A 24,466-nucleotide genomic window follows, 5' to 3' on the forward strand; every position below is an offset into this window, starting at 1 on the left:
TATATAGCCTGCTCAGTGCATCCATGTGAGAGCTAACAAATTCATTGACTATTTATACACAGACACTAACTGCAATTTAAAAAGCCACAGGTGTTGGAAATTAACCTTTAATTGCCATTTAAACCTGTGTGTGTCACCTTGTGTGTCTGTAACAAGGCCAAACATTCAAGGGTATGTAAAATTTTGATCAGGGCCATTTGGGCGATTTTTATCATTATGATTTAAAAAGGAGCCAAACAACTATGTGATAATAAATGGCTTCATATGATCACTATCCTTAAATAAAAGACAGTTTTTTTGCATGATCAGTCATATTTTCAAAATCAATGCCAAAATTTCACAATTTCTGCCAGGGTATGCAAACTTTTGAGCACAACTGTGTGTGTGTGTATATATATATATATATATATATATATAAAACTCAGCAAAAAAAAAAAAAAAAGAAACGTCCTCTCACTTTCAGCTGCTTTTATTTTCAGCAAACTTAACATGTGTAAATATTTGTATGAACATAAAAAGATTCAACAACTAAGACATAACTGAACAAATTTCACAGACATGTGAAAACCATGACTTGTCAGTGAAGAGCACTTTTTGCCAGTCCTGTCTGGTCCAGCGAAGATGGGTTTGTGCCCATAGGCGACATTGTTGCCGGTGATGTCTGGTAAGGACCTGCCTTACAACAGGCCTACAAGCCCTCAGTCCAGCCTCTCTCCACCTACTGCGGACAGTCTGAGCACTGACGGAGGGATTGTGTGTTCCTGGTGTAACTCGGGCAGTTGTTGTTACCATCATGTACCGTTTCAGTGCAGGTGTTGTTACACGTGGTCTGCCACAGCTGTCCTTCCTGTCTCCCTGTAGCGCTGTCTTAGGCGTCTCACTGTACGGACATTGCAATTTATTGCCCTGGCCACATCTGCAGTCCTCATGCCTCCATGCAGCATGCCTAAGGCACGTTCACGCAGATGAGCAGGGACCCTGGGCATCTTTCTTTTGGTGTTTTTCAGAGTCAGTAGAAAGGTCTCGTTAGTGTCCAAAGGTTTTATAACTGTGACCTTAATTGCCTACCGTCTGTAAACTGTTAGTGTCTTAACGACCGTTCCACAGTTGCATGTTCATTAATTGTTTATGGTTCATTGAACAAGGATGGAAAACATTGTTTAAACCCTTTACAATAAAGATCTGTAAAAATTATCTTTAAAATACAGTGTCCTGAAAAAAAGAACGTTTCTTTTTTTGCTGAGTTGATATATATATATATACATATATATATATATATATATATATACAATCACAATGTGGAGGAAGTAGAGAATGAGTCGTTTTAGCAGTTTAGTTTCAACAAATTCTATTTTTGCAGTTAGGAGGAAGTTTTGAGTTCTGAAATCACCTCATATGTCAAAAAATCAAGGCAAATTAAAGGGTTAGTTCACCCAAAAATGAAAATTCTCTCATGATTTACTTACCTTTAAGCCATCTCAGATGTGTATCCTTCTTCAGCAGAACCGAAATGAAGATTTTTATAAGCAGATTTCAGCTCTGTTTGTCCATACAATGCAAGTAAACGGGTGCCGTCAGGCTGCTGGCTGTTTGATGGTCCAAAAGGCATATTTTGGCAGCATACAAGTAATCCACACGACTCCAGTCTCCATTAATATCTTCTGAAGCAAATCGATAGGTTTAAATTACATTCATTCTTCATGGTGGACCCATTTTGCTTAGACACAAGCTTATTGCCTAATGTACTTTTAAAGTTTCCTATCTGCTGTTCTCTTTGTATGCACATATCCTTTCAATTCTCCCTTTCATGAAAACATGAGTAAAATGCTTCTCCTAAAAGATCAACCCCTGTTATCTGGCAATTATCCCTGCAAAGGCATATACACGACTATACTAGCTTGTCAGCAGGACTAGGTGTAAAGCCGAGCCGTGGCTGAAGCAGAGAGTTGGTCAGGAAAGCCAAGCCTAATTAAAGCTTTGGGAAGCTGAAAGGTCAGAGAGGCAGTGACTTCTATCGCTGAGGGAAAATGTGAAGTCTTCATATGAGAATGAGAAATGTCAGGTGCAGAGCCTAGCAGACAAAGCAAAGGTCTTGTGTGTGATTGAGAGGCTGCCGAAGAGGGGAGCTAACAAGTGGCGATTTGAGGATTGAAGCATGAAAAAGGGAATGCAGACAAGAGGAGGGTATATAAAACAAATTCAGTTTATTTCAATATTGTTGTTTGCTAATAAAATACATATTTTAGTCGCATAGTGTGAAATTTGGACACATATGTGATTGATTTACTCGCTATCTAGAGAGCTGACATACCACAATTTAGTGACAGAAAATTAAATGTAGACAAAATTGCTGAAATGAACACCTATTTTACACAATATTTAATTTATTATCCATTGATAGGGCTATCGGTAGATTTTGGAAAGATACAAAGACCTACAATAGTAGGTCGAAAATGAGAAATCATTATAAATAAATAATTGCACAGATGGGCACAATTTATATTTGTCTACAAAACTAATTTCAAGCATTTAAGCATCTTTTAGATCCAAAGGTTTTTAAAATGATGAAAAAATCTCAATTTAGTCAAGTGTATCCAGACCTTTGTCTGGTAGTACACATGTAGGCTACATGTGGTGGTAATGTCAATAAAACGTGGTGTTATGTAATAAACAAATATCAAAACTTCACTGAAATTTCTTGACTTTGCTGCTTTTAATACTTTGAACTATGATAAACTGATCTTGAGATTATAGTGCTCATTAGTGTGAGGATGTATAATAATAAAATTATTAACATTTTCCCAGAGTTGTTTGTCTCTGTCGAATATTTTAATTCAAAAAATGAGGGGCAAACTGCCAAAGTGTTGAAATGAGGGAAATAAGCAAAGTGCTTCAAAATCAAAGCTTTCATTATTTTTCTTTCTACTTTTAACACTGTTTTCCTCATTTCTCTGGTTTCTCTCTGTCACTCCTCATTGCAGGCATTTTGAAATTATGCCTGAGGGCTAACAGCTGTTCATTTTTATTTCTTTCTTAGTTGGGCCATTTGCTTCTGCCCCATCAGTGCGATATTCCCCAGCAGAGCTCATCCGATCAGAGCTGCCCTCATCGCCTCTGAGAAACTAATTGAAAAGCTCACTCACAATGCCTAGCTTCTTGTGTTTTCACTCTAACACCACTTAAAAAAACAAAACGCTAAAGCTTCCATTTCTTCTTCTTTAAAAAGTGAATTCCAGAGGATTCACTTTTTTAAGAATCTTTACACAAATATCTTTTAGACAATGGCAGCTATAAATAAATAAAAAAAAACTCAAAATAGCACCAGAAAAGTAGTCCTGAAAATCAAATTAGTTATTCACTGAAAATCTTTTTAGCTAGTAAAATGGTATAAAATAGTAAATTTGCCGCATTTAGACGCATTGTGTCAGGCTTCATGCCAGTGATGTTTGCCGTTAATGATGTCAAACCTTGTGCAAGTGCGCCAACAAAAAAATTTTGTAGTCAGTACATTTTTAGTAGTCAATTTTAACATTTAGCTGGAGGGAAAGATTATCAATAAATAACTAATTTTGATATTTCAATGTTTATGGACTGGCTCCATTCATTAGCAATATAAGTGCCTTACTGAAACAGTAAATTCATTTTTTTTTTCTTTTTTTATAAACAATGTACAAATTCTTTACATCAATTATTTTCATTGCAATTATTTGAAACTATTTAAAATTAAATACTTATGTTGTAAGTGCCTTACTTATTTTTTATTTTTTTTTACACATATAAACTACTAACAAACTATGGAAAAATGTAATTTATTTTTAGTGGTACTATATCAACATTATGCTGTTGATTGTGCTTAGCTTGTATCCAACCCAGAACATTCCATTAATTGCATATGGTTTGGAATGAAATAAGGTAAGTAAATAATGACAGAAGTTGTATTTATTTGGGTGAACTATCTTTTTAAAGACAGATTTGCACATTAATTTTATGGCTGCAGTATGCGTGTTGCTTCTAAAGGATGCTAGTTTCTTCAAGCCTCTGCAATATTCATTGGATTTATGATACTGAATTTATTTTTATCTCTGCACAGAAACCAAGAGGCACTTTCATCTGACACAAACGTGCTACATTACAAAGGCAATACTGTAAATGCTAATACATATTTAGTGCACTAATTACAGCACTCAGCATCAACAGGAAAGTAAACGTTAAAAGCTTAGAGAGAATCCTACACAAATTTTCTGAAGCTCAGCCTCGGTTTAGTGACACTAACTGCCTTCGCGATCTGCACTTGTGCTAATGCCTTTTATCATGAGGTTACTACCAGCGCAGGGTTCCCAACAGACCATTTGTGTGGTGTAAAAACACACTGGCACACACACTTCCACACAACAGCAAAAAAAAAAGTTGTATGCTGACAAACTTCTTGTGGGCTCATACAACAATGTAAATAAATAAATAAATAAATAAATACAAATAATATATATATATATATATTTCTTTTTGAGCATACACTTTGTAAACAGACAGTTCATTTGCTCACACTCCCTTATCTGAATAAAAGGTCCCCTGTGATAACTATTAAAGGCTGGGACACTTGAGGAGATCAGACTGTCAAACAAATTTTTATTTTTCATTATTTATCACTGTGTATTTGTATGTGTGAGTAGGCAGGTTTTGCTCTCCTTGCTTGAAGGCAATTTTTATGACATCAGTAGAATAGCAAAACCTAATCAAATCATCATGTGAGGATATCCCAAAAATAAAGGTTTATTAAGGGACTTTCAGACACTGAATAACATTTTTATTCATATATATATATATATATATATATATATATATATATATATATATATATATATATATATATATATATATATATATTTCAGGGTTAGTTAGTCTCACTAAAAATATCATAAGATATTCAGGCACCAATTGGAGTTCCTCAGATGCCACATTGGTGGAACCATTGGGAGAACCTATGAAACCCCAACCCTAAACCTAACTGTTAGTGCAGTAAAAAATATATATTTTAGAATGAAAATGCCTTTGAAACGCACTCATCATTTTGTGTGAACGTGAATACTTCCTGTTTCTCATGGGACCAGAACCCATATCTCGTATGTCTTGGATTGAATGGGGTCGTTAGGGGTACAGGAACATTCGGAAGCAACATTTCTATTTCCTGTGTGATCATCTTGGTCAATATGCAGTCCTAAATATTTGTACAAAGTGACATGAGCAACAGGTTTTTAAAAAGACAAAGTTGTGATCAGTGCATATATATGTATAAATAAATGTAATTGTCAAACAAGTACTGACAAAATTGCTTAATAGGGTGCTTTACGTACACTAAACAACACATAAAACAAGACAAATTTTGCTTCGTTGCTTTACTTGATGTTATTTTCTTGTCAAAATTGGTGGTTCTTGGCCAGAATAAGCTGCAGTAAGTACTGCAGTTCAAATGTCTGGCTACGCAAGACTAATCACTATATAACAGAGAGACTATTTGAGCATAACTGAATCCATGGATTTAGGAAACTGAATATTATTGGAGGGTAAACAATCGGTTGTGGTGCTTGTGGTGAGAAAATGTCATGTGAGTAATTTGCCCAAAGCAATGGAATAAACAAGTAGACATTTAAATGAGAAAAAAATTAGCTTTAAGTGAATATGAAATTTACTCTAAAGACAAAATTGCTCAGACCTGAAATAGCCTGAAATTTGGTCCAGTGACAAAATTGTCACTGCAAAAAGATTTGTTTTGCAAGCTGTAGTCCTTCGTGAAATTATTTGATGTCAAAGTGAAATGGATGGAGAAAATGAATTCCTTCTGTAGACATGATTGATAGAAATATTGGTATAAATATTATGGTTTTTTTCTGAAAAAATTAGAGGGTGATAGATAATTAGAGGGTGCTATGGAAGGCAGAACAGAGTGACGCTGAATCCGGTAGTTTTAAGTGGCAAGCACCACGGGGAAAAGGTAAATGCGCTCAGCAGAAAGTGCCACTGCAGCAGATTGTAGACAGGGGAGAAAAAAATGAAACGATGCCAGTGCCAAAACCCTGGAAGAGAAAGCGATCAGTGCTGTAGTGACTGGCGGGAGTCAGTCAGTGTGATGCCACAGGGCAGAGTTGCTAGGATAACAGGCAAAAAGCATGCTTCCATGTGAGATTGCATAAGATTCTGTTTCCAATATTATCTGATTACAGTTTTTATTTTTTATTTTTTTTTTATTGAAATGACAGTTTGTGGTTTGCAGGGTGAAGAAGGCTTTGGATCAAGTCCATACATTGGGTATTTTCACCATGTTAGACCATATTTCTTTTGCATACATGCTTAAAAACAGTTGCCCGAACAAGTGTTTAGAGACCCAAAGAATTTAATAGCAACAGATAAAATAATAATAATAATAATAATAATAATAATAATAATTATTATTATTATTATTATTATTATTATTATTATTATTATCTATCCACTCTTTACTCTTCTGTCAATCTAAAGTGGAAAAAAGTAGGACCTTCCAAATCAACACATTATGGCTCAATGAGATGGACTGCTTTGACCAGGCCTGCTTTAATCGCAAATTCACCATTCAATTTAAAAGATAATCATTGCTTCCTTGATTTAAATAGCTGCTCCAGATTACATGGTCATGTAAAAGCCGAAATATTGATGTTGACTATTCTATTAGCCTTGAAGTTGTTAATATGGTTACAGTAGAGTACTTAATTACGGTCCAGCTAGAGACCTGCTTTTATAATGTCATTGGGAGTGAGAGTTGACGTTCAAGGTGAACCTGTTTTCCATCTTCATTACTGGCTGAAAATGGAGCACTTAGACACTCATATGGATTAAGGGCAAATGAAAATAACAGGAGAAAGGGACATCTCTTAAATGATCAGTTCACCCAAAATGAAAATTCTGACATTATTTACTTACCATTGTGTTGTCCCAAACCCATATGCTGTTATGTTTTCAGTGGAATACAAAGAGAGAAATTTTGAAGATTCTTAACACATCTCTTTTCTATATGAAGACTCTATATGAAGCTCCAAAAAGGACAAAAAAGCACCTAAAAGTAGTCCATTTGTGCGCTACTGTATATTCAAAGTCATATAATAGGTTTATATGAGGAACACATTGAATTTTTATTCCTCCACCAAAGCTCCAAATATTCAGCAGCATTAGCGCTCAGAATCAAAAGTAGCATGCCGTGGCATCCCATCAGGTTTGACGCTGTTGTAGGCAAACACCATTGGTTCTTGCACATTTTGTCTAAAAATGATACAACAGTTTCAAAAAGTGGAATGGAGAAGGACATTTGAGAGCTTTGAGTTTTGCGATTTTCACTGAATAACTTTTATGATACAAAGGTGAGTAAATAATTTTTTGGTGTGAACTATTTCCGTGCACTGAGCTAATTTAATAGTGTTACCCTTCTTCTGGTGTGTAAATCAATGATTATGCAAAAAAAAAAAAAATGACATCAAAATTGTCCATTGGCATTAAGAATAGATTAAAATGGTAAATTGTTTAGCAGATGCTGATGAAATTTGTGCATGTATTGATAGGAGAGGCACAGTCTAGATGCAGTGTAATTAAATCTGCCAGTTCAAAACAGCAGGGAAATCTGAATCCCAAAATAAGCACCCACATTTGTAGGCAAAACTGAATTTATCAGGAAAAATAAAAACAGCCGAAATTATTGCATTATGAATTACAAAACTGAATGGCAGTGTTGGGTCAAAACAAAATGGTAAAGCGACACTTCTAACTTAAATGAATATTCCAAGTTCAATACAAGTTAAGCTCAATCAACTACATTTGTCGCATAAAGTTGAAAATGTTGTTATATATATATATATATATATATATATATATATATATATATATATATATATATATATATATATATATATATATAAAGACTAATAACAATTTGACGAGTTGAAATAAGGCGAAGTGAAATAGAAGATGTTAAACAGGTGAGGCAGTTGTGTCCTGGTACTATATACTGTATAAGGAGCCTCCAAAAACAGCCTAGTCCTTCAAGAGCAAGGATCGTTCAAGACTTGTCAATTTACCAACAGATGCTTCAGCAAATAATCCAGCACTTTGAGAACAATGTGGAAGGATTTTGTGCATTTCACCATCTACAGTGCACAATATAGTTAAAAGATTTAAGGAATCTGGTAAAATCTCAGTGTGTAAAGGGCAAGATGAAAACTACTTCTGAATTCACGTGATCTCTGATCCCTCAGACGTCTCACTGTCTTAAAAAAAAAACGCCATTCATCTATAATGGATATCATGAACATGGGCTTGGGATAACTTTAGTGTAGGATCAGAGTAGCCTGGCAGAAGGAAATTAAAAAGAATTAAAACAGGATTTCACCAAGATGGCCTAGAGCACCGGAAATTCCTCAGATCCATCAAACTAAGAGCTGACAAAATGGCTCCCTAAAGTCTAGCTGAAGCTCACATCTGGCCAGTATAATGAACAAAAGAAGATCTGTGAATGCAGAGGACCCCTTCTCGTACATGTTGTAAATTAGGGAATCCCCTATGACCCCTATGAGTTAGATCACACTCCCTGGAAACCCCGGGAAAAGCTAAGACACTCTCTTTTGTCCTTCGATATAAACCAATTTGCTACACTTAAACTAGACTCATCAGATCACGAGATATTGTTATCATTTCCTGCAAAGAGCATTTGAATCTATAACCTCTGACATAATTGCAAAACTTACTTTACTGTAATCTTATCCTGTACATAATCTGCCAAACTGCCTAGAACTCTCATTCAAGGCTTAATCTGATAATATACCCTGACAATCATGTTTCTCATAACGTGTAATGCATTATCCATGTTGTATAACCAATGAATTAACCATTATGATTTGTAATCAGGTATTTTCATGTTTTGTTACTTACACGTGGAATATTCATGAAAGTATTTCATATTTAGTAAGTTACTGCTTGCTTGTTTACATAGAGAATGTTGATGTTAACGAATATCATTGCACCGTTTTCAAGATATAAAAGTCCATGATTAAACATCACCCTATTCTGAGCGGGAAATGGGAGTCTTCATAGACAAAGGCTCATAAATCACCAATCAGAAGGTGGGACATAAATTACCAAGTGCCTCCGAAAAGGACTTCAGATTGGCTCAGGACAACTTTGGGGTGTGGCCAATCTCAACGCCAAAACTCTCGTACCAAGGAGGAACGTCCCTTCTTCTTCTCACCTTCGACTTCTCTGTGCTCCTCATCCTCTTCAGCTCCGCACTCTGGACCTCATGGCATGCAGCCTTGCTCCGGCTCCCCTCAAGTTCCGTACCATGTAGAAGTCCAGGAAGGCTCGGAATAAAGCTCAGAGGAAGCCCTGCTCTTCTCTGCGCTATGACACACACATGTGAAGGCCCCGCTTCAAAGCCCTCATCATCCATCAACGCAACAGACAACAAACTATACACGATCTTAACAGATGTCCGAAACATTGACGGAAACACCCGAACTTTCTACAAAGAGCCAAATAACCAAGCAACACAAGGAAACGCAACGAAATGCAAGTACATCTCCAGACTTTGCTGAAAGTGCTGGTGTCTCTCTAATATAATTCGAGTTACCCAATTGCAAATCGAGTTAGACTGAATTGAATATCGAATGGTTCTCAAGGCATTGTCTACAGACTCCATAAAGTTCCTTTTCTCTGTATAGATAATTTCCATCCAGTCTACTCTTTCACTTTACTCACCAACCTGTTTCATGTTTGTATGTGTTAGATTCGTTTTTTTATGTTAGAATAGCAATAAAGTCTTGTTTGTATTCAAAGATGATTTGACTGTGGTATATTTTGATGAATAATCTGGCACTTGATTTTTTCAAAGATCTGGCACTAAAGCTATACCTAAAATATTTGTGAAATTATTTTCAATATGACATGAGAATAATATTACTCCAATAAGTGAATTAATCATAATTCCCTTATTAAAGCTAATTCCTTAAAATAGAAATTGTGAGTGGATACAACGAGACACTGTATTACGATTTTAATGGTGGAAAATTTTATTCAGACAAATAAACGTATCATTTGTCATTTATCTTTCTTATAATGGTTGTCGAACGTGACTAATTCCATTATAAATAGACATACGGACAGTTTAATTTAATTCCTAACACACTGTTACGTTTAGCCTCGGTCATCTGTTCCTCCCGGACTACACTTCCCATTGTAGAGCCCTACTAAATCTATTAGTAGTCTATTCATTGTTCTTCCATAACTTTAAAGGTTTTAATCTTTACAATTTTTTGTAATTTGGGTATACAAAATTATTTTTCAATAATGCGTTTTGTAACACTGTCTAAAAGGGTTAAAAAAAAAAAAAAAAGGTGTTTGTTGTTTATTTTTGGTTTGTAATTTTATATTTGTCATTTTATGTTTAAAAGTTTAAAATTTATGTGGAAGTGGTAGAAATAATAGGAAGGTGTATTTTAGGAGATACCTTTAAATTGTTTAGAAATGAAGTGTTTATAATCTGACCCCTAGAGTTCAAGGGGCGGGGTCACGAGAGAAAAAAGAGGAGATTTTTCTAGAGAGTTCGGGAGTGCAAGAAGCAAGAGAAAAGGGTACACACATGTAGTGTCTAAAGACTGAGAAAAAGTAAAGGATTTTGATTTGAAAGTAGAAACATTGAACAGTTTAAAGACTGTTGATGGGAGGAACTGAGTGTCGACAAGACGCTGAGCTCAAAAATTATAGTTTATATTCAACAGTTGCGTGAACCTAAAGTGTGTGCGTGCGCAACGCTCCAAGAGAGTGTCGCAGTTTATCTTGTTTTTTTTTGTTTCATCTGTGAAAGTATTCGGAAGAGAGACAATACCCGTGTTTTATTTTACATTAAAGTGTTAAGAAATGGTTGAAGTGTTCGGAGCTCAAGGGATGACTGAGTGAATGTGGAGCGATTAATTAGGAGAGACCGACATGCTTTCATGGCCTGTGCTGATCGGGCCTATCTACAAGATGGAGGATTTGCCTGGACATGTCATCCGATTCATCTTTGGAAGAGATGGTTTGTGATGGATGCATGGACGACTGGATCTGCTGATCATTTCATTGGTGCATCTTCAAATCTGGTACTGTGTTGTTTTTGGAATCGCTTTCTTGTAGGATCTTGTGAGTAATCCTAACTCTTCGCTAACACATTAATTTGAGCTCTTACCTTGCGCGCCTACAAGAGACATAAATCCCAGCTGGGTAATTTTCTTTTTTTTTATTTTTTTGTTTGGGAATGTATTTTATTTTGAGTATAATGTGAATCTGAATGTTTCATATTTAGTGTGAAATTTGTATTCCATGTGATGACTCATTTGAATTTATTTATTTTTAAAGTTCTTTTGTTTCATATGTGTTGATTTCAATTAACAGTGTTATTAGTTGCTTCAGTTTCAAAGGGAAATAAGAGGAAAAAAAAGTCAAAAGAATAAATAGTGTTTTAGTATTTTAATCTCCTGTGATCTTTCTGCAGAGAAAGGGGGAGGTTGAAGGGGATATCTGAGTAAATTTGGTTGAGATTGGGGTTTACACGATGTAATGTGGGCACAGTGGTTCATCTACGAAGTTATTTCCAAATTTAACATTAGATATTAAACAGTAAAAATCTGAAGGTCCTGGGTTGTATTTAATTATTAGACATTACTTGGTTAATAAATACTCTTTATGACTAAAGTACCATAATTCCCTGCCCTCATCACTGCCAGCTGTCCTCGATTGTCCTTACCTGTGTTTCATTAACTCATTATCCCTTGTGTATATAATGCACTGATTTCTGTTCAGTCCTTGTGAGTTGTTATGTTCATGTAAGTGATTCTCTAGTTCATGTTCCGGTTTAGTTCTTGTTTGTTTATGTTTTGACCTTACTTCCTAGTTCCCAGTTTCACCCTGTTTTGTATTTATATTTATTCTTTTATCATTAAATTCTTGCTGCACTTACAGATCCAACTCTCGTGACCTCCTTTCAGATGTTACAGAACAACTCACCATACAAATGGATCTAGCAGCATACTTCATTCAACTGAGCCAAGCAGACTTATCCATAAGAGAATACACCCACTTTTTCACCACCGTTGCCAGTCACACAGGATTAAATGATTCCACCCTAAAATCCATATACCAGATCGGACTCACAGCTCGCCAGTGGAGGGAATTGCCGGAGACTGGATATTACACGTGGGAGGAATACGTGAAGCTAATCTTAGAAACACTCGCTTCAGAGGGTCCTCCTCTCCCAATCCCGATCCCGGTTTCCGAGTCTCCCACGCCTGAGTCCGCTCCACGCCATGTCCCAGCCATATCTGAATCCACTCCAAGCCATGTTACAGCCATGCCACAGTCGACTCCACGCCATGTCACAGCCACGTCTGAGTCCGCTCCACACCATGTCACAGCCACGTCTGAGTCTGCTCCATGCCATGTCACAGTCAAGACTGAGTCTGTCTCCAAGTTGAATGATCCACCACTGATATCGGTGCATAGGGCCACAAAAACCCTTCCTCACAAATTGTCAATGCCCACGCCTGCCACAGCCAACAAGCCAATGCCCAAGTCTGCCATGGCCAACAAGCCCATGCCCACGCCTGCCACGGGCTACGAGCCCACGCCCATGCCTGCCATGGGCTACAAGCCAACGGCCATGCCTGCCATGGCCTACGAGCCAACGCCCACACCTGCCACGGCCAACGGGCCAACGCCCACGGTTCGTTCCCGAGTCTCTGCCCATGTTCACGACCACAGAGGTCGTTTCCAAGTCTCTGCCAGTGTTCATGACCACGGAGGTCGTTTCCAAGTCTCTGCTCATGTCCACAACCACAGAGCTCATTCCCGAGTCTCAGCCCATGCTCATGACCACAGGGGTTGTTTCCAAGTCTCTGCCCAGGCCCACGACCACAGAGGTCGTTCCCGAGACTATGCCCATACCTACGACCACAGAAGTCGTTCTCGAGCCTCTGCCCATGTCCACGACCACAGAGGTCGTTCCCGTGTCTCTGCCCATGTTCACGACCACAGAGGTTGTTCCCGAGACTTTGTCCATGCCTACGACCACAGAGGTCATTCCCGAGTCTCTGCCCGTCTTCACGACCACAGAGGTCTTTCCCGAGACTATGTCCATGCCTACGACAACAGAGGTCATTCACGAGACTCTGCCAGTGTTCACAACCACAGAGGTCATTCCCGAGCCTGCCACGACTCCGCCTTCCATGGCTTCGCCCCTCGAGTCTCCCATGGCTCCGCCTGCCACAGCTCCGCCCCTCGAGCCTCCCACAGCTCCGCCTGCCATGGCTTCACCCCTCGAGCCTCCCACGGCTCCGCCTGCCACGGCTTCACCCCTCGAGCCTCCCACGGCTTCGCCTGCCACAGCTTCACCCCTCGAGCCTCCCACAGCTCCACCTGCCACGGCTTCACCCCTCGAGCCTCCCATGGCTCCGTCTGCCACGGCTTCGCCCCTCGAGCCTCCCACGGCTCTGCCTGCCACGGCTTCGCCACACGAGCCTCCCACGGCTTCTCCCCACGAGCCTCCTATGGCTCTGCCAACCACGGCTCCACCCGCAGAGTCTTCCATGGTTCCAGTCTCTAGTCTGTGGTCACCTCCCTGGCCACTTAACCCTGTTTCAGCCCTGTAGCCACCAACCAGGCCTCCTGATCCTGTCCCTACCCTGAGGTGGTTTCCTTGGTCCCCTGGCCATCCGCCTGTTCTGCTCTGGTCTCCTGGGTCTCCTGGCCATCCGAGTGATCTGCTCTGATCTCCTTGGTCTCATGGCCATCTGCCAGATCTGCTCTGGTCTTCTGAGTCTCCTGGTCATCCACCTGATCTGCTCTGGTTGTCTGGGTCTTCTGGCCATCTGCCTGATCTGCTCTGGTCTCTTTGGTCTCATAGCAGTCCGCCTGATCTGCTTTGGTCTCCCTGGTCTCATGGCCGTCCGCCTGATCTGCTCTGGTCTCCTGGACATCCGCCTGATCTGCTCTGGTCTTCTGGGTCTCCTGGCTGTCCACCTGATCTGCTCTGGTTATCTGGGTCTTCTGGCCGTCCACCTGATCTGCTCTGGTCTCCTTGGTCTCGTGGCCATCCGCCTGATCTGCTCTGGTCTTCTGGGTCTCCTGGCCATCCGCCTGATCTACCCTGGTCTCCTGGGTCCCTTGGCCATCCACTTGATCTGCTCTGGTCTTCCAGGTCTCCAGATCATCCGCCTGATCAGCACTAGTATCCCTGGTCTCATGGCTGTCTGCCTGATCTGCTCTGGCTCCCTTGGTCTCCTGGCCGTCTGCCTGATCTGCTCTGGTTTCCTTGGTTCCCTGGTTGTCTGCCTGATCTGCCCTGGTTTCCTTGGTCCCCACATCTGCCTGATCTGCCCTGGTTTCCTTGGTCCCCTGGTCATTCACCAGATCTGCCCTGGTTTCCTTGGTCCCATGGTTGTCTGCCTGATCTGATCTGGTCTTCCCTGCCCTCATCACTGCCAGCTGTCCTCGATTGTGCTCACCTGTGTTTCATTAACTCATTATCCCTTGTGTATATAATGCCCTGATTTCTGTTCAGTCCTTGTGAGTTATTATGTTTATGTATGTGATTCTCTAGTTCATGTTCTGGTTTAGTTCTTCTTTGTTTACATTTTGACCTTACTTCCAAGTTCCCAGTTTTACCCTGTTTTGTATTTATATTTATTCTTTTATCATTAAATTCTTGCTGCACTTTGATCCAGCTCTCGTGACCTCCTTTCAGACGTTACACACACATACTGTTCCCCTACATTAGTAAACCTTTGTTAGTTAACCCCACTCGCCATTAAGTTAAGACTTTACTATGCAAAGCATATGCAATGCTACATCCAGATTTGGGGAGTAACGTAATACATGTATTTAAAATACAAAATATAAGTAACTGTATTCCACTACAGTTACAATTTAAATCATTGGTAATTAGAATACAGTTACATTCAAAAAGTATTTTGATTACTGAAGAGATTACTTTGAATTTTATTGTCATTTGTTTCATTTAATATTTAGTGCTTTCAGATGGAAAACATTTATACATATATATGATGTGATCCAAAGGACATTTGAACTGTGGTGAAACACTTTCTTATGATGTGCTACATTCATACGTGCAGACAGAGAAGTAAGTTTGAAGTAAGTTTGGAGCAGAAGAAATAGAAATAAACTTTGTGTAAATTGTCAGCTTTACGCTAAGCTAAAATGCTGTTTCTAGCCATTTTACATGCACTTGTTACCAGGCACGATCATATTTTTTTTTATCAAGAAAATTCACATTGGATCATAATTTCTTTTTTTCTAGTAAGACCTTTGATATTAGGGGAAAAATCATATTCTCGATAATAAATTTTGTATTGTTTTCCTGTAAAAATATCTAAAAATCCTTAAAACAAGATCAATTTGATTTATATTGTTTTAGAAACAACACTGTATAAAATATTTAGGTTTTCAGAGAATGTATTTTTAATATGTGTATTTTGTCTTACTGTACTGGCAGATTTTTTATAGTCAAAACAAGTGAAAAAAATCTACCAGTGCTCAAGAAGTAATCCAAAGTATTTTGAATATGTTACTGACCTTGAGTAATCTAACAAAATACATTAAAAATTACATTTTACAGCATGTACTCTGTAATCTGTAGTGGAATACGTTTCAAAAGTAACCCTCCCAACCCTGGCTACATCAACACTGTCCAGAAGCGCTGCCAACTTCTCTGGGCTCGGTCTCATCTTAAATGGAAAGTGGAACAGTGGAATTGTGTTTTTTGGTCCGAAGAGTCCACATTTCAAAAAGTTTTTGAAAAACACAGACGTTGTGTTATCAGGGCCAAAGAGGAAAAGGACCATCCAAGCTGTTATCCAAGCTTCAGGTCCAAAAGCCATTGTCTGTATGGGCCAGGGGTGTGTCAGTGCCCATAGCATGGGTAACTCGCACATCTGTGAGGGCGCCATGAATGCAGACAGATATGTACACATTTTGGAGCAACATATACTGCCATTCAGCAACGTCTTTTCCAGGGATGTCCCTGCATTTTCCAGCAGCACAACTTCAAACCAAATACTGCCCTGGATTTCAAGTGCATGGCTGTGTAAGCAGAGAGTGTGGGTGCTAGACTGGCCTGCCTGCAGTCCTGACCTGTCTCCAATTGAGAATGTGTGGTGCATTATTAAGCACACCATCCCGCAATGAAGACCCCGTACAATTGTACAGCTAAAGCCCAACATAATGGATGAATGGGGGAAAATTCCACTTTCTAAACTTAACAAACTTGTGTCTTCAGTGCCCAAATGCTTAATAAGTGTTATTAGAATAAACGGTGATGTTTCAAAGTGGTAAACGCTCGACTGTCCCAATGTTTTTGGAGCATGTTGCAATCATCTGATTTGAAATTACTGTACATCTAAAAACAACAAAAAAACAAAAAACAACAAAAAAAAAAAAATGAAATTCACAGGCTAAAACATCATATAATGTGTAGTTGTAGAGCTTTCAATATAGCAAAGGGTGATTACAATTTACAAATCACTCATTTTTGTTTTTAATTAGCATTTTCATACTGTCCCAACTTTTTCAAAATTGGGGTTGTATATATATATATATATATACTGTATGTATATATCTTTATAGTTTTGAATTTAAAAATATATTGTCCCCTTACGGAGCTTCAATGTAGTTGAATACTTCTTTCTGAGTAGCTTGTAGTGTAATGACTTTGAATCATGAGTAGTTTGTAAAACTAAAAAGTAGCTTCCCCCAACACTGTTGAATGGGACCTTTCTTAACATAAATAAATAAATAGAGTTAAATAAGTGAAAATAAGTTAAATAAGAGAAAAAAGAGTTTTAAACAGAAAGACACTGGTGGCATATATACGTTCACAGCAAACTCACAACTCCTCCAGCCATTAATAAAAGTCTCCCTGTCATGCCTTTGATTAAAACACAGACAATTTATGAATCTCTTTTCATGCTGTTCATAATTCATCAGCTCTCTCTCTCTCTCTCAAAAAAAAAAAAAAAGACATAAAAATAAAAATACAGCCTTATCAATATTAATGATGAAAGTGTGTTTTGCTTTGAATGCAACTATATCTCCAAGAGAAGACTTGCTGTGCAGCGTAGTCGGTGAATCTTTAAATGCATTGATCTCTTAAGAAAGCTAGAGAGGATAGTAAATACTACTAGAGGATAAATTAGCCAACAGCACACTAAGCCAAGAAGGAGACCTGTGAAATACTTCAAATGTGGTTAACAGTCATAAATGAGCAGAGGGTTTGATTTCCAGACATACATAAACATAATCACCTTGAAAAAAAAATTGACACCTTTGTAAAAAGAGACATCATGAAGACTAACAACGAACGAGAAATTTTGAAAGCATAGGAGCACCAGACGGAATAAACGGATGCCATTAATCTTACCTTTCGCTTGTTGTTGGGGCTGACGTACAGATAGCTGAGGATGGTTTTCACACCCACCTTCTCATTGAGTTTCTCATAAGTAGTTCCGTAGTCTGTCGACCTGAAATGTAATCAGATGCCTCGATGAGAACTTGGGGAATCAGTTGTTGTAATTAAAGACCTGCCTTGCACTTTAAACAGGGATGAAAGGAGTACTGTAAGGTAGCTGATTCGTTTAAGCAACACACAGCTAAGCCTTAGCACTTCAAATGATTTTGATTTGATTTAAGGAAAGTAATTACAGGTTTATGAAATGTTGTAGCAATTTGTTGCAGTTATGAAGTGCAGTTGCCATGATCTTTCTGTGATTCAATGGTCATCAAACCAAATTAAACTGAAGAAATAATCACTACTTTCAAATAGGATTTCCAAACACTCCGTTTGTCTGTCATTGATTGATCAAACAGACAGTAACATCCCAAGTTCACACCATTGGTTGAGTCAATGTTGCTCTGAATGAGCAATCGATCTACCATCGAAAAAATGGCACACATCACCTTTAAAGATATGGATAGAGATTTATAACTCAAAAACCATTTGAGGACAGAAAAACAGCAAGCAAAAAATCTCAATGGACCTCTATTCTCTATCTCAATTTATCTCTCTTTACAAACTTCATATAACACTTTTAGTGTCCTTCTAGAAACTTTTGAACTTTCCTACTGAGAAAATTGCTATAGTTTTATGCACAGGGTCCAAAATTAACTTGACTTGTCAAGTTCCACACTTAGTTCTACAGCTTAATTAGGAACTGCAATAGTCAAATTGTAAGAAGGATAGTCTGTCACTATTGTAAGCGAGTTGAATAATTGAAATCAAAAACGGTTTACTAAAGGAAACATCTTGTGCAACTCACATATTCTAATGATTTTTCTTTCAGCTTATCTCAGTACATCATGAGAAGTTTATCGAGGATGCCTTAGAGTTTGTTTTTTTTCACACAACTCCATATGGCAACAGAAATGTGGAATATTCCTCCCTTTAAGTGATCAAAATCAAAGTATATGGAACAAAATGACCAATATGTCTTCACATTTTTTTTTTTTTTTGTAACAGATACAGTTTCACTGAGAGATGGAGACTCAGCGTTTGAATGATTCTGTGAATGACAAAATGACCTGCTCTGTTTGTTACAAATAAGCAAGAATGCTTCCTTTGTCATAAGGACAAAAATACTGTATACGTTTTATTGGAAATAATGCAAAAAAAAAAAAAAAAAAGAGTTCTATGGTTTGTAAGAAATATTTTTGACTGGTCAATTTTACCATTTCATCCATCGTTTGCACATATGGCAATAAGATGGACCCTGTGTATACAGTATTTACCCATGGTGAGAAACAATCAAGCACATCAGGTAGACTACACACAAAACATTTGTTAGCCTATTTTTAAGATTTTCACATTTCAGTTTCATGACAAAATTCCATAAATTATATATATATATATATATATATATATATATATATATATATATATATATATATATATATATATATATATATATTATTATTATTATTTTTTTTTTGTAAATATTACTCAATTCAAATTGATGGAATTTTGTTATGAAATTGATATGCGTAACTCTTTAAATATTTTTTTAATTGTAATAATGTTAATAAACAGTTTAACTGTTTAATAAACAGTTAAATGCAAAGTATATCAAGAACTGTTCATCATTTATCTACCTATTTTATTTTATGTTTTAGACAAGAGTCACAGTGTTTTTCAATTTGTGCAGTTCTTTAGCCACATAACGCAATTAACAGAGATAATTTATCCTGTGACTGTGCTTTCACTTAGCCCATCACTGATAGAGAAACAAGTATTTAAATGTTTTTTTTTTTTTCAAATGCAAACAATTTGATTTAGCTGAAGTGCGAGTATAATTTCTGTTCTTAAACACCCCGCCAACCCGTTGTCCCCTTGCTCATTGATATTCGTACAAAATGTCAGCTTTTAATTAAAGTTATGGGGGAAAAAGTTGAAGAAAAGAAACAATCAGTCAAAGCTGAGCAAATGAATATTTTATGCTAAGAAATTGTCATCACTCAATGTGAAGTTTGCAGCTAATGTTATAACTGTTGTAACTAATGAGACTTCACTAACTGACTTTTAATTGTCAACTGTTCAGCTGAAATTAGTTTGTGAAACTTTTTTGTATATTATAAAGTCAGACATTTGGTGGAATCAGGGCCATTACTAAGATGCAATCTTTTGGGGGGCAATGCTGGGCAATGTTCATCATTTTGCTGTCAGTCTGGGGGGTGGGGTGCCCCTAGATCATTTAGCTATAAGTCAGGGGGGTGGGGGTTGGGTTGGGTGTTAGGGATGGGCTCCCCAAATCTCGCCCTAGCCCCCCATTAGACTCGGCCATGGATGGAATGTTATTTATTAATGTATGTGCTCTACAGTAGCAAAACGACAGTGAATCACTTACAGGTAGAAATTGCCTCGTAGAATGAGATAAGAATAATGCTGCTTTCAAGTAAGAAATATTGTAATAACGAGTTCCATGCACACACAAAAAAAGAAAAGAAAAAAAAAAACAGTTTAAATGCACAGTCTTACACAAACTATGCCTAATAAGCCAACAAAGTCATTCATGTCAAAACCTTAAATAACTTTCCTTTATTGGGGAAAGTTATAAATTGTTTATGCATAAACTGATCGACATACATTGATTTTTGCCCATTACCCCGATATAATGTTGCATGTTTTACTGGTATACTATCGGCATATACAGTGTGTGCAATATTGCATGTTGTGCGCATGCCCATTAATGTTTTGACGTCAAAAGCAGAGACTAACTCGATGATTTCAAATGTCACATAAACGTGGATTTGTAATGTAGTTGATCTTTTGAATAAGTTGATTTTTGGTTGTTTGCTTTGTTCTGTTTTGCATGTACTGTAAACACACTCAGTAATACCCGAAATGCTGAGTTGTGTTAAGAAGTGTCATGCGTATTTTGTTGATGTGTGTTTGGTAACGTGTCATGCTAAGTCCAAGTCAAGTTTATGTTCATGTTAGTTGTTCTTGTTTATAGTTAGGGTTTATTGGTTCTCACTTTATGTAAATAAATTGCACTTGGGTTCTTCATTTCATCGTCATCATCATTTCCAGTGCCGGCAACATCGTTACAGAAATACTTGACCGACAAATATGAACCCAGCAGTTCAACTCCTCCACCTACGACAGGGGAACCATCCCCTGGAGGAATATGTGGAGGATTTCTGCGCTCTGGCCTGCCAGGTGGACTTTAATGAAGTGGCCCTCAAGGACTGTTTCCGATTTGGACTAAATGAGCCTATCTTTACTTTTATGCCTGGCGGTTGCAGTTCCCTCAGCCTCGCTCAGTATATCAACCTTGCCCTGCAGATCACTGGTTCTACGTTCACTGTGGGGAGGCGGATGCCGAGCCAGAGTTCCATGACATGGCCGCCGAGCCAGAGTTCCACGACATGGCCACCGAGCCAGCGTTCCAAGTCATGGCCGCCGAGCCAGCGTTCCACGTCATGGCCACCGAGCCAGCGTTCCACGTCATAGCTGCCGAGCCAGAGTTTCTCGTCACGGTCGCTGAGCTAGCATCATCTTTTGTCACAGCAACGCCTCAGCCTGCTCCAAGCCATGTCACAGCAAGGCCTGAGCCTGCTCCATGCCACGTCACAGCCACACCTGAGTCTGTTCCATGCCATGTCATGGCCACATCTGAGCAGTCAGACCTGAAGATGATTCCCACCCTTGTACCCACCCTTAGTTCTCCTGAGCAGGCAAGGGGAACTTTCAGCCCTCCAACCCCGCCTGGACCCTCCGAGCCCTGGACTCCACCTTGGCCTGTCAGTCCCTCGACATTGCTTCAGCTCTGCATTCCCTCAGCTCCACTGCGGTCCTTCAGCCTGTCGGCTTTGCCGGGGTCCCTCGTCCCTCCAACTCCTTGGTCTGTCGGTCACCTGGCTCTGCCTTGGCTCTCCGATCATCTAGCTGTGCCTCGTCCCTCCGATCCGTCTGCTCCACCGGGGACCTCCTTCCCTATGGCTCCACCTTGGTCCTCAGTCCCACTGGCTCTGCCTCAGTCTTCTGATCCCCCAGCTCCGCCTTGCTTGCAAAATACACACTACATATGTCATGTGTATTTTGTTGATGTGTGTTTGGTAATGTGTCTTGCTAAGTCCAAGTCAATTCAAGTCAAGTTTATGTTCATGTTAGTTGTTCATGTTTATAGTTAGGGTTTATTGGTTCTCACTTTATGTAAATAAATTGCACTTGGGTTCTTCATTTCATCATCATCCTCATTTCCAGTGCCAGCAACATCGTTACAAGAAGGGGTGTTTCCACATTAAAGATGGCAGTGGATGATTTTGCAAAGTTATTTATATATTATTAATATTATTTCAACATTAAGGTACAATATAAAACAGAGCTTGTAGTTAAATAATTTAAAACAAATTGCTGTTTCTGTAATGAAAATTAATTTAAAAAGTAAATGATATAGACTTGTGTGCGGGTGTTTCTTTTTTTTTTTGAAAACATCCATCTATCCATCAATAACTAATCTATGTCCAGGAGGCATTCGAGCTCGGGTCGAGTCTTGAGCCTCAAGCTCCTTTTGCCCAGGACAGTGAGCCACATGTTTACACTATCCTCAATGCAGGATTACATTTACTTGGGAACTACTGAAAGATAATACATTTTTTATAAATTTTTTGAGTATGTTATTTGCTAATTTAAAATGTGCAATAGATCAGCCACTCTGCTCTCTGGAAATCGGCATCGGCCATTAAACAATCCATATCGGTTGACCATTGTTTTTTTGTATTGTTCTGCATATTTTTGTAATTTGGCCAATTCCATATTTTGTTTCCAACTTGAATATGTCAAAAGTCATAATATCGTCCCAGTTTCACAGATGCACTGGCAACATAAAATCCAAGAGACAGACAATGGGGCAAAATGACAAGGTTCAATAACAGCAGCGTAAACCAGAGTACACAAAGACAGCTGCTCAGGATGATCATAATCCTACAAGTAAGACTTCACGAATGACCATTGAAACAAAGGGAGTATTTAACAGTTTGCTAATTAGACACAAATGCAACGCAGGTGTGTGGTAACCATAGTAACCGGTTTCTGATAAACAGAGAACTCCAGAGAGGATGCCTTCTGTTGACTAATTTACATCCCTGACTTGCAGCGGGGCAAAAATTCTGTCAAGTACATACACACACATCACAGTATTTTCAGAGGATAAAGATCTGGTTCTATATTTTGCATCTTTTGCTCATTAACTAAATGTAGCCTATTTCATTTTCTAGGGGAAAGTCCAATGACATTAATTATTAAAAATGAACTAAGTATGTTTTTTTGATGTTAGAATACCTTATTCTTTCCCATCTTAATATGAATCGCAAACGATAAGTAATCCATTTGTTGGTTGATTCCCACGAAAAGTGTGAACACTGTAATGCTTTTGCCAGGACTCAACAATAAGGATGGCCCGCTGGCCAGTGGCCAGTGTGAGAGAGTTTCAGGCCAGTTGATGAAATTGTCACTTGCACAATAGGGCCAGTGTGATCATACATTTACTGTGCAAACATACACATTTGGTTTTCTGTAATGTACCACTGTTGGGAATTCTGCAGACTTCAAATTGTCACTATGTAACTTTATCTAGCTGGGTAACAGAAAAGGTTTAACTGGAATGACCTACGGACATCTTTGACCGATTCACTGCATTTCAATTTTTTTTTTTTTGTTTTTTGTTTTTTTGCGTTTTGTGCAGAAGCACTGCATTTTTTTTTTTTTTTTTTGTAAAACTTCAACTGTTTAAAACGGATCTGGAGAAATATGTGTTTTTCTCTCACAACCTCTGTAAAAATTACAGAGCAAATTAGCTAGTGTTTTTCGGCTAACTTAAGGGTCCTCTGAGAAATCTAATCCCGTCCGAATGTGAATGTCTGTGATTGCTGATATTTCATTTTCACTACGCATCTCCTCATGTACTTTGACCTACATGAACTACCATTAAGATTGTACTTATGTGCGCCAGTCTTCTGCCTGCAGCGCGCCTTTAGATATGGATGTAGATTTTTTTGCCATCCGATGAAAAAAATACAAAAATAAAATCAACAAGGAGAGTCAAATCACAAAAATTGGTCAGACTGGACACTGTAAAAAATCAGCAACAGGCAAGATACTCATCTTAATTTCTCCAATCAATCATGTAATTATATAATTCAATTAAAAGTCTTGTTTATTTCAGTGGGTTTATTATAAGCAGCCACTTCTATAAACTCATGTGAAGTTCATTTTAATAGGCTTTTTAAAGAAAGTAATTTATAATATATAATTAATAAATTTAAGCTTGAAGTAATTTTATATTTAACAGATAATGTTTAAAAGATACGTTAATTTTAACACCTAAATTGATGCGTTGTTGCAATGAAGGAGGTCACAGGAGCAGGATCTAAACACAGCTTCTTTAATAACAATAAAACAGAATACAAGGCAGGATAAACACAGAAACACAGCAAGACAGGAAACCAGGAAGTAAAACAAAAGTAAACAAACAGGACTGGAACCGGAGCATGAACAGGGGAGAAACATTAAGCAAACAACAGTGAATTGTGACCACAGAGCTGAAACAGGTTTAGGTGGCCAGGAAAGTGACCACAGACTAGAGACTGGAACCATGGGAGACGGTAGGCTGAGCCGTGGGAGGCTCGAGGGGTGAAGCCGCGGCAGGCGGGGCTGTGGGAGGCTCGAGGGGTGGAACCGTGACAGGCAGAGCCGTGGGAGGCTTGAGGGGTCAAACCATGGAAGGCGGAGCCGTGGCAGGCTCGGGAATGACCTCTGTGGTCGTGAACACTGGCAGAGACTCGTGAATGACCTCTGTGGTCATAGGCATGGACATAGTCTCGGGAACGATCTCTGTGATCGTGGACATGAGCA

The 24,466-nt window shown here is 38.5% G+C and overlaps 1 protein-coding gene across 1 annotated transcript in view; it reads right to left on the reverse strand.

Moving 5' to 3' along the window:
* LOC127445324 (VPS10 domain-containing receptor SorCS1-like) overlaps window positions 1-24,466 on the reverse strand; it is a 239,462-nt gene that overhangs the window by 80,832 nt on the left and 134,164 nt on the right. The window contains exon 3 of the mRNA XM_051705325.1: window positions 17,480-17,579. Coding sequence (XP_051561285.1) covers window positions 17,480-17,579 — 100 coding nt within the window. The remainder of the gene's footprint in view (window positions 1-17,479; window positions 17,580-24,466) is intronic.

The sequence above is a fragment of the Myxocyprinus asiaticus genome, chromosome 8 (assembly GCF_019703515.2).
Source record: "Myxocyprinus asiaticus isolate MX2 ecotype Aquarium Trade chromosome 8, UBuf_Myxa_2, whole genome shotgun sequence".
NCBI lineage: Eukaryota > Metazoa > Chordata > Actinopteri > Cypriniformes > Catostomidae > Myxocyprinus > Myxocyprinus asiaticus.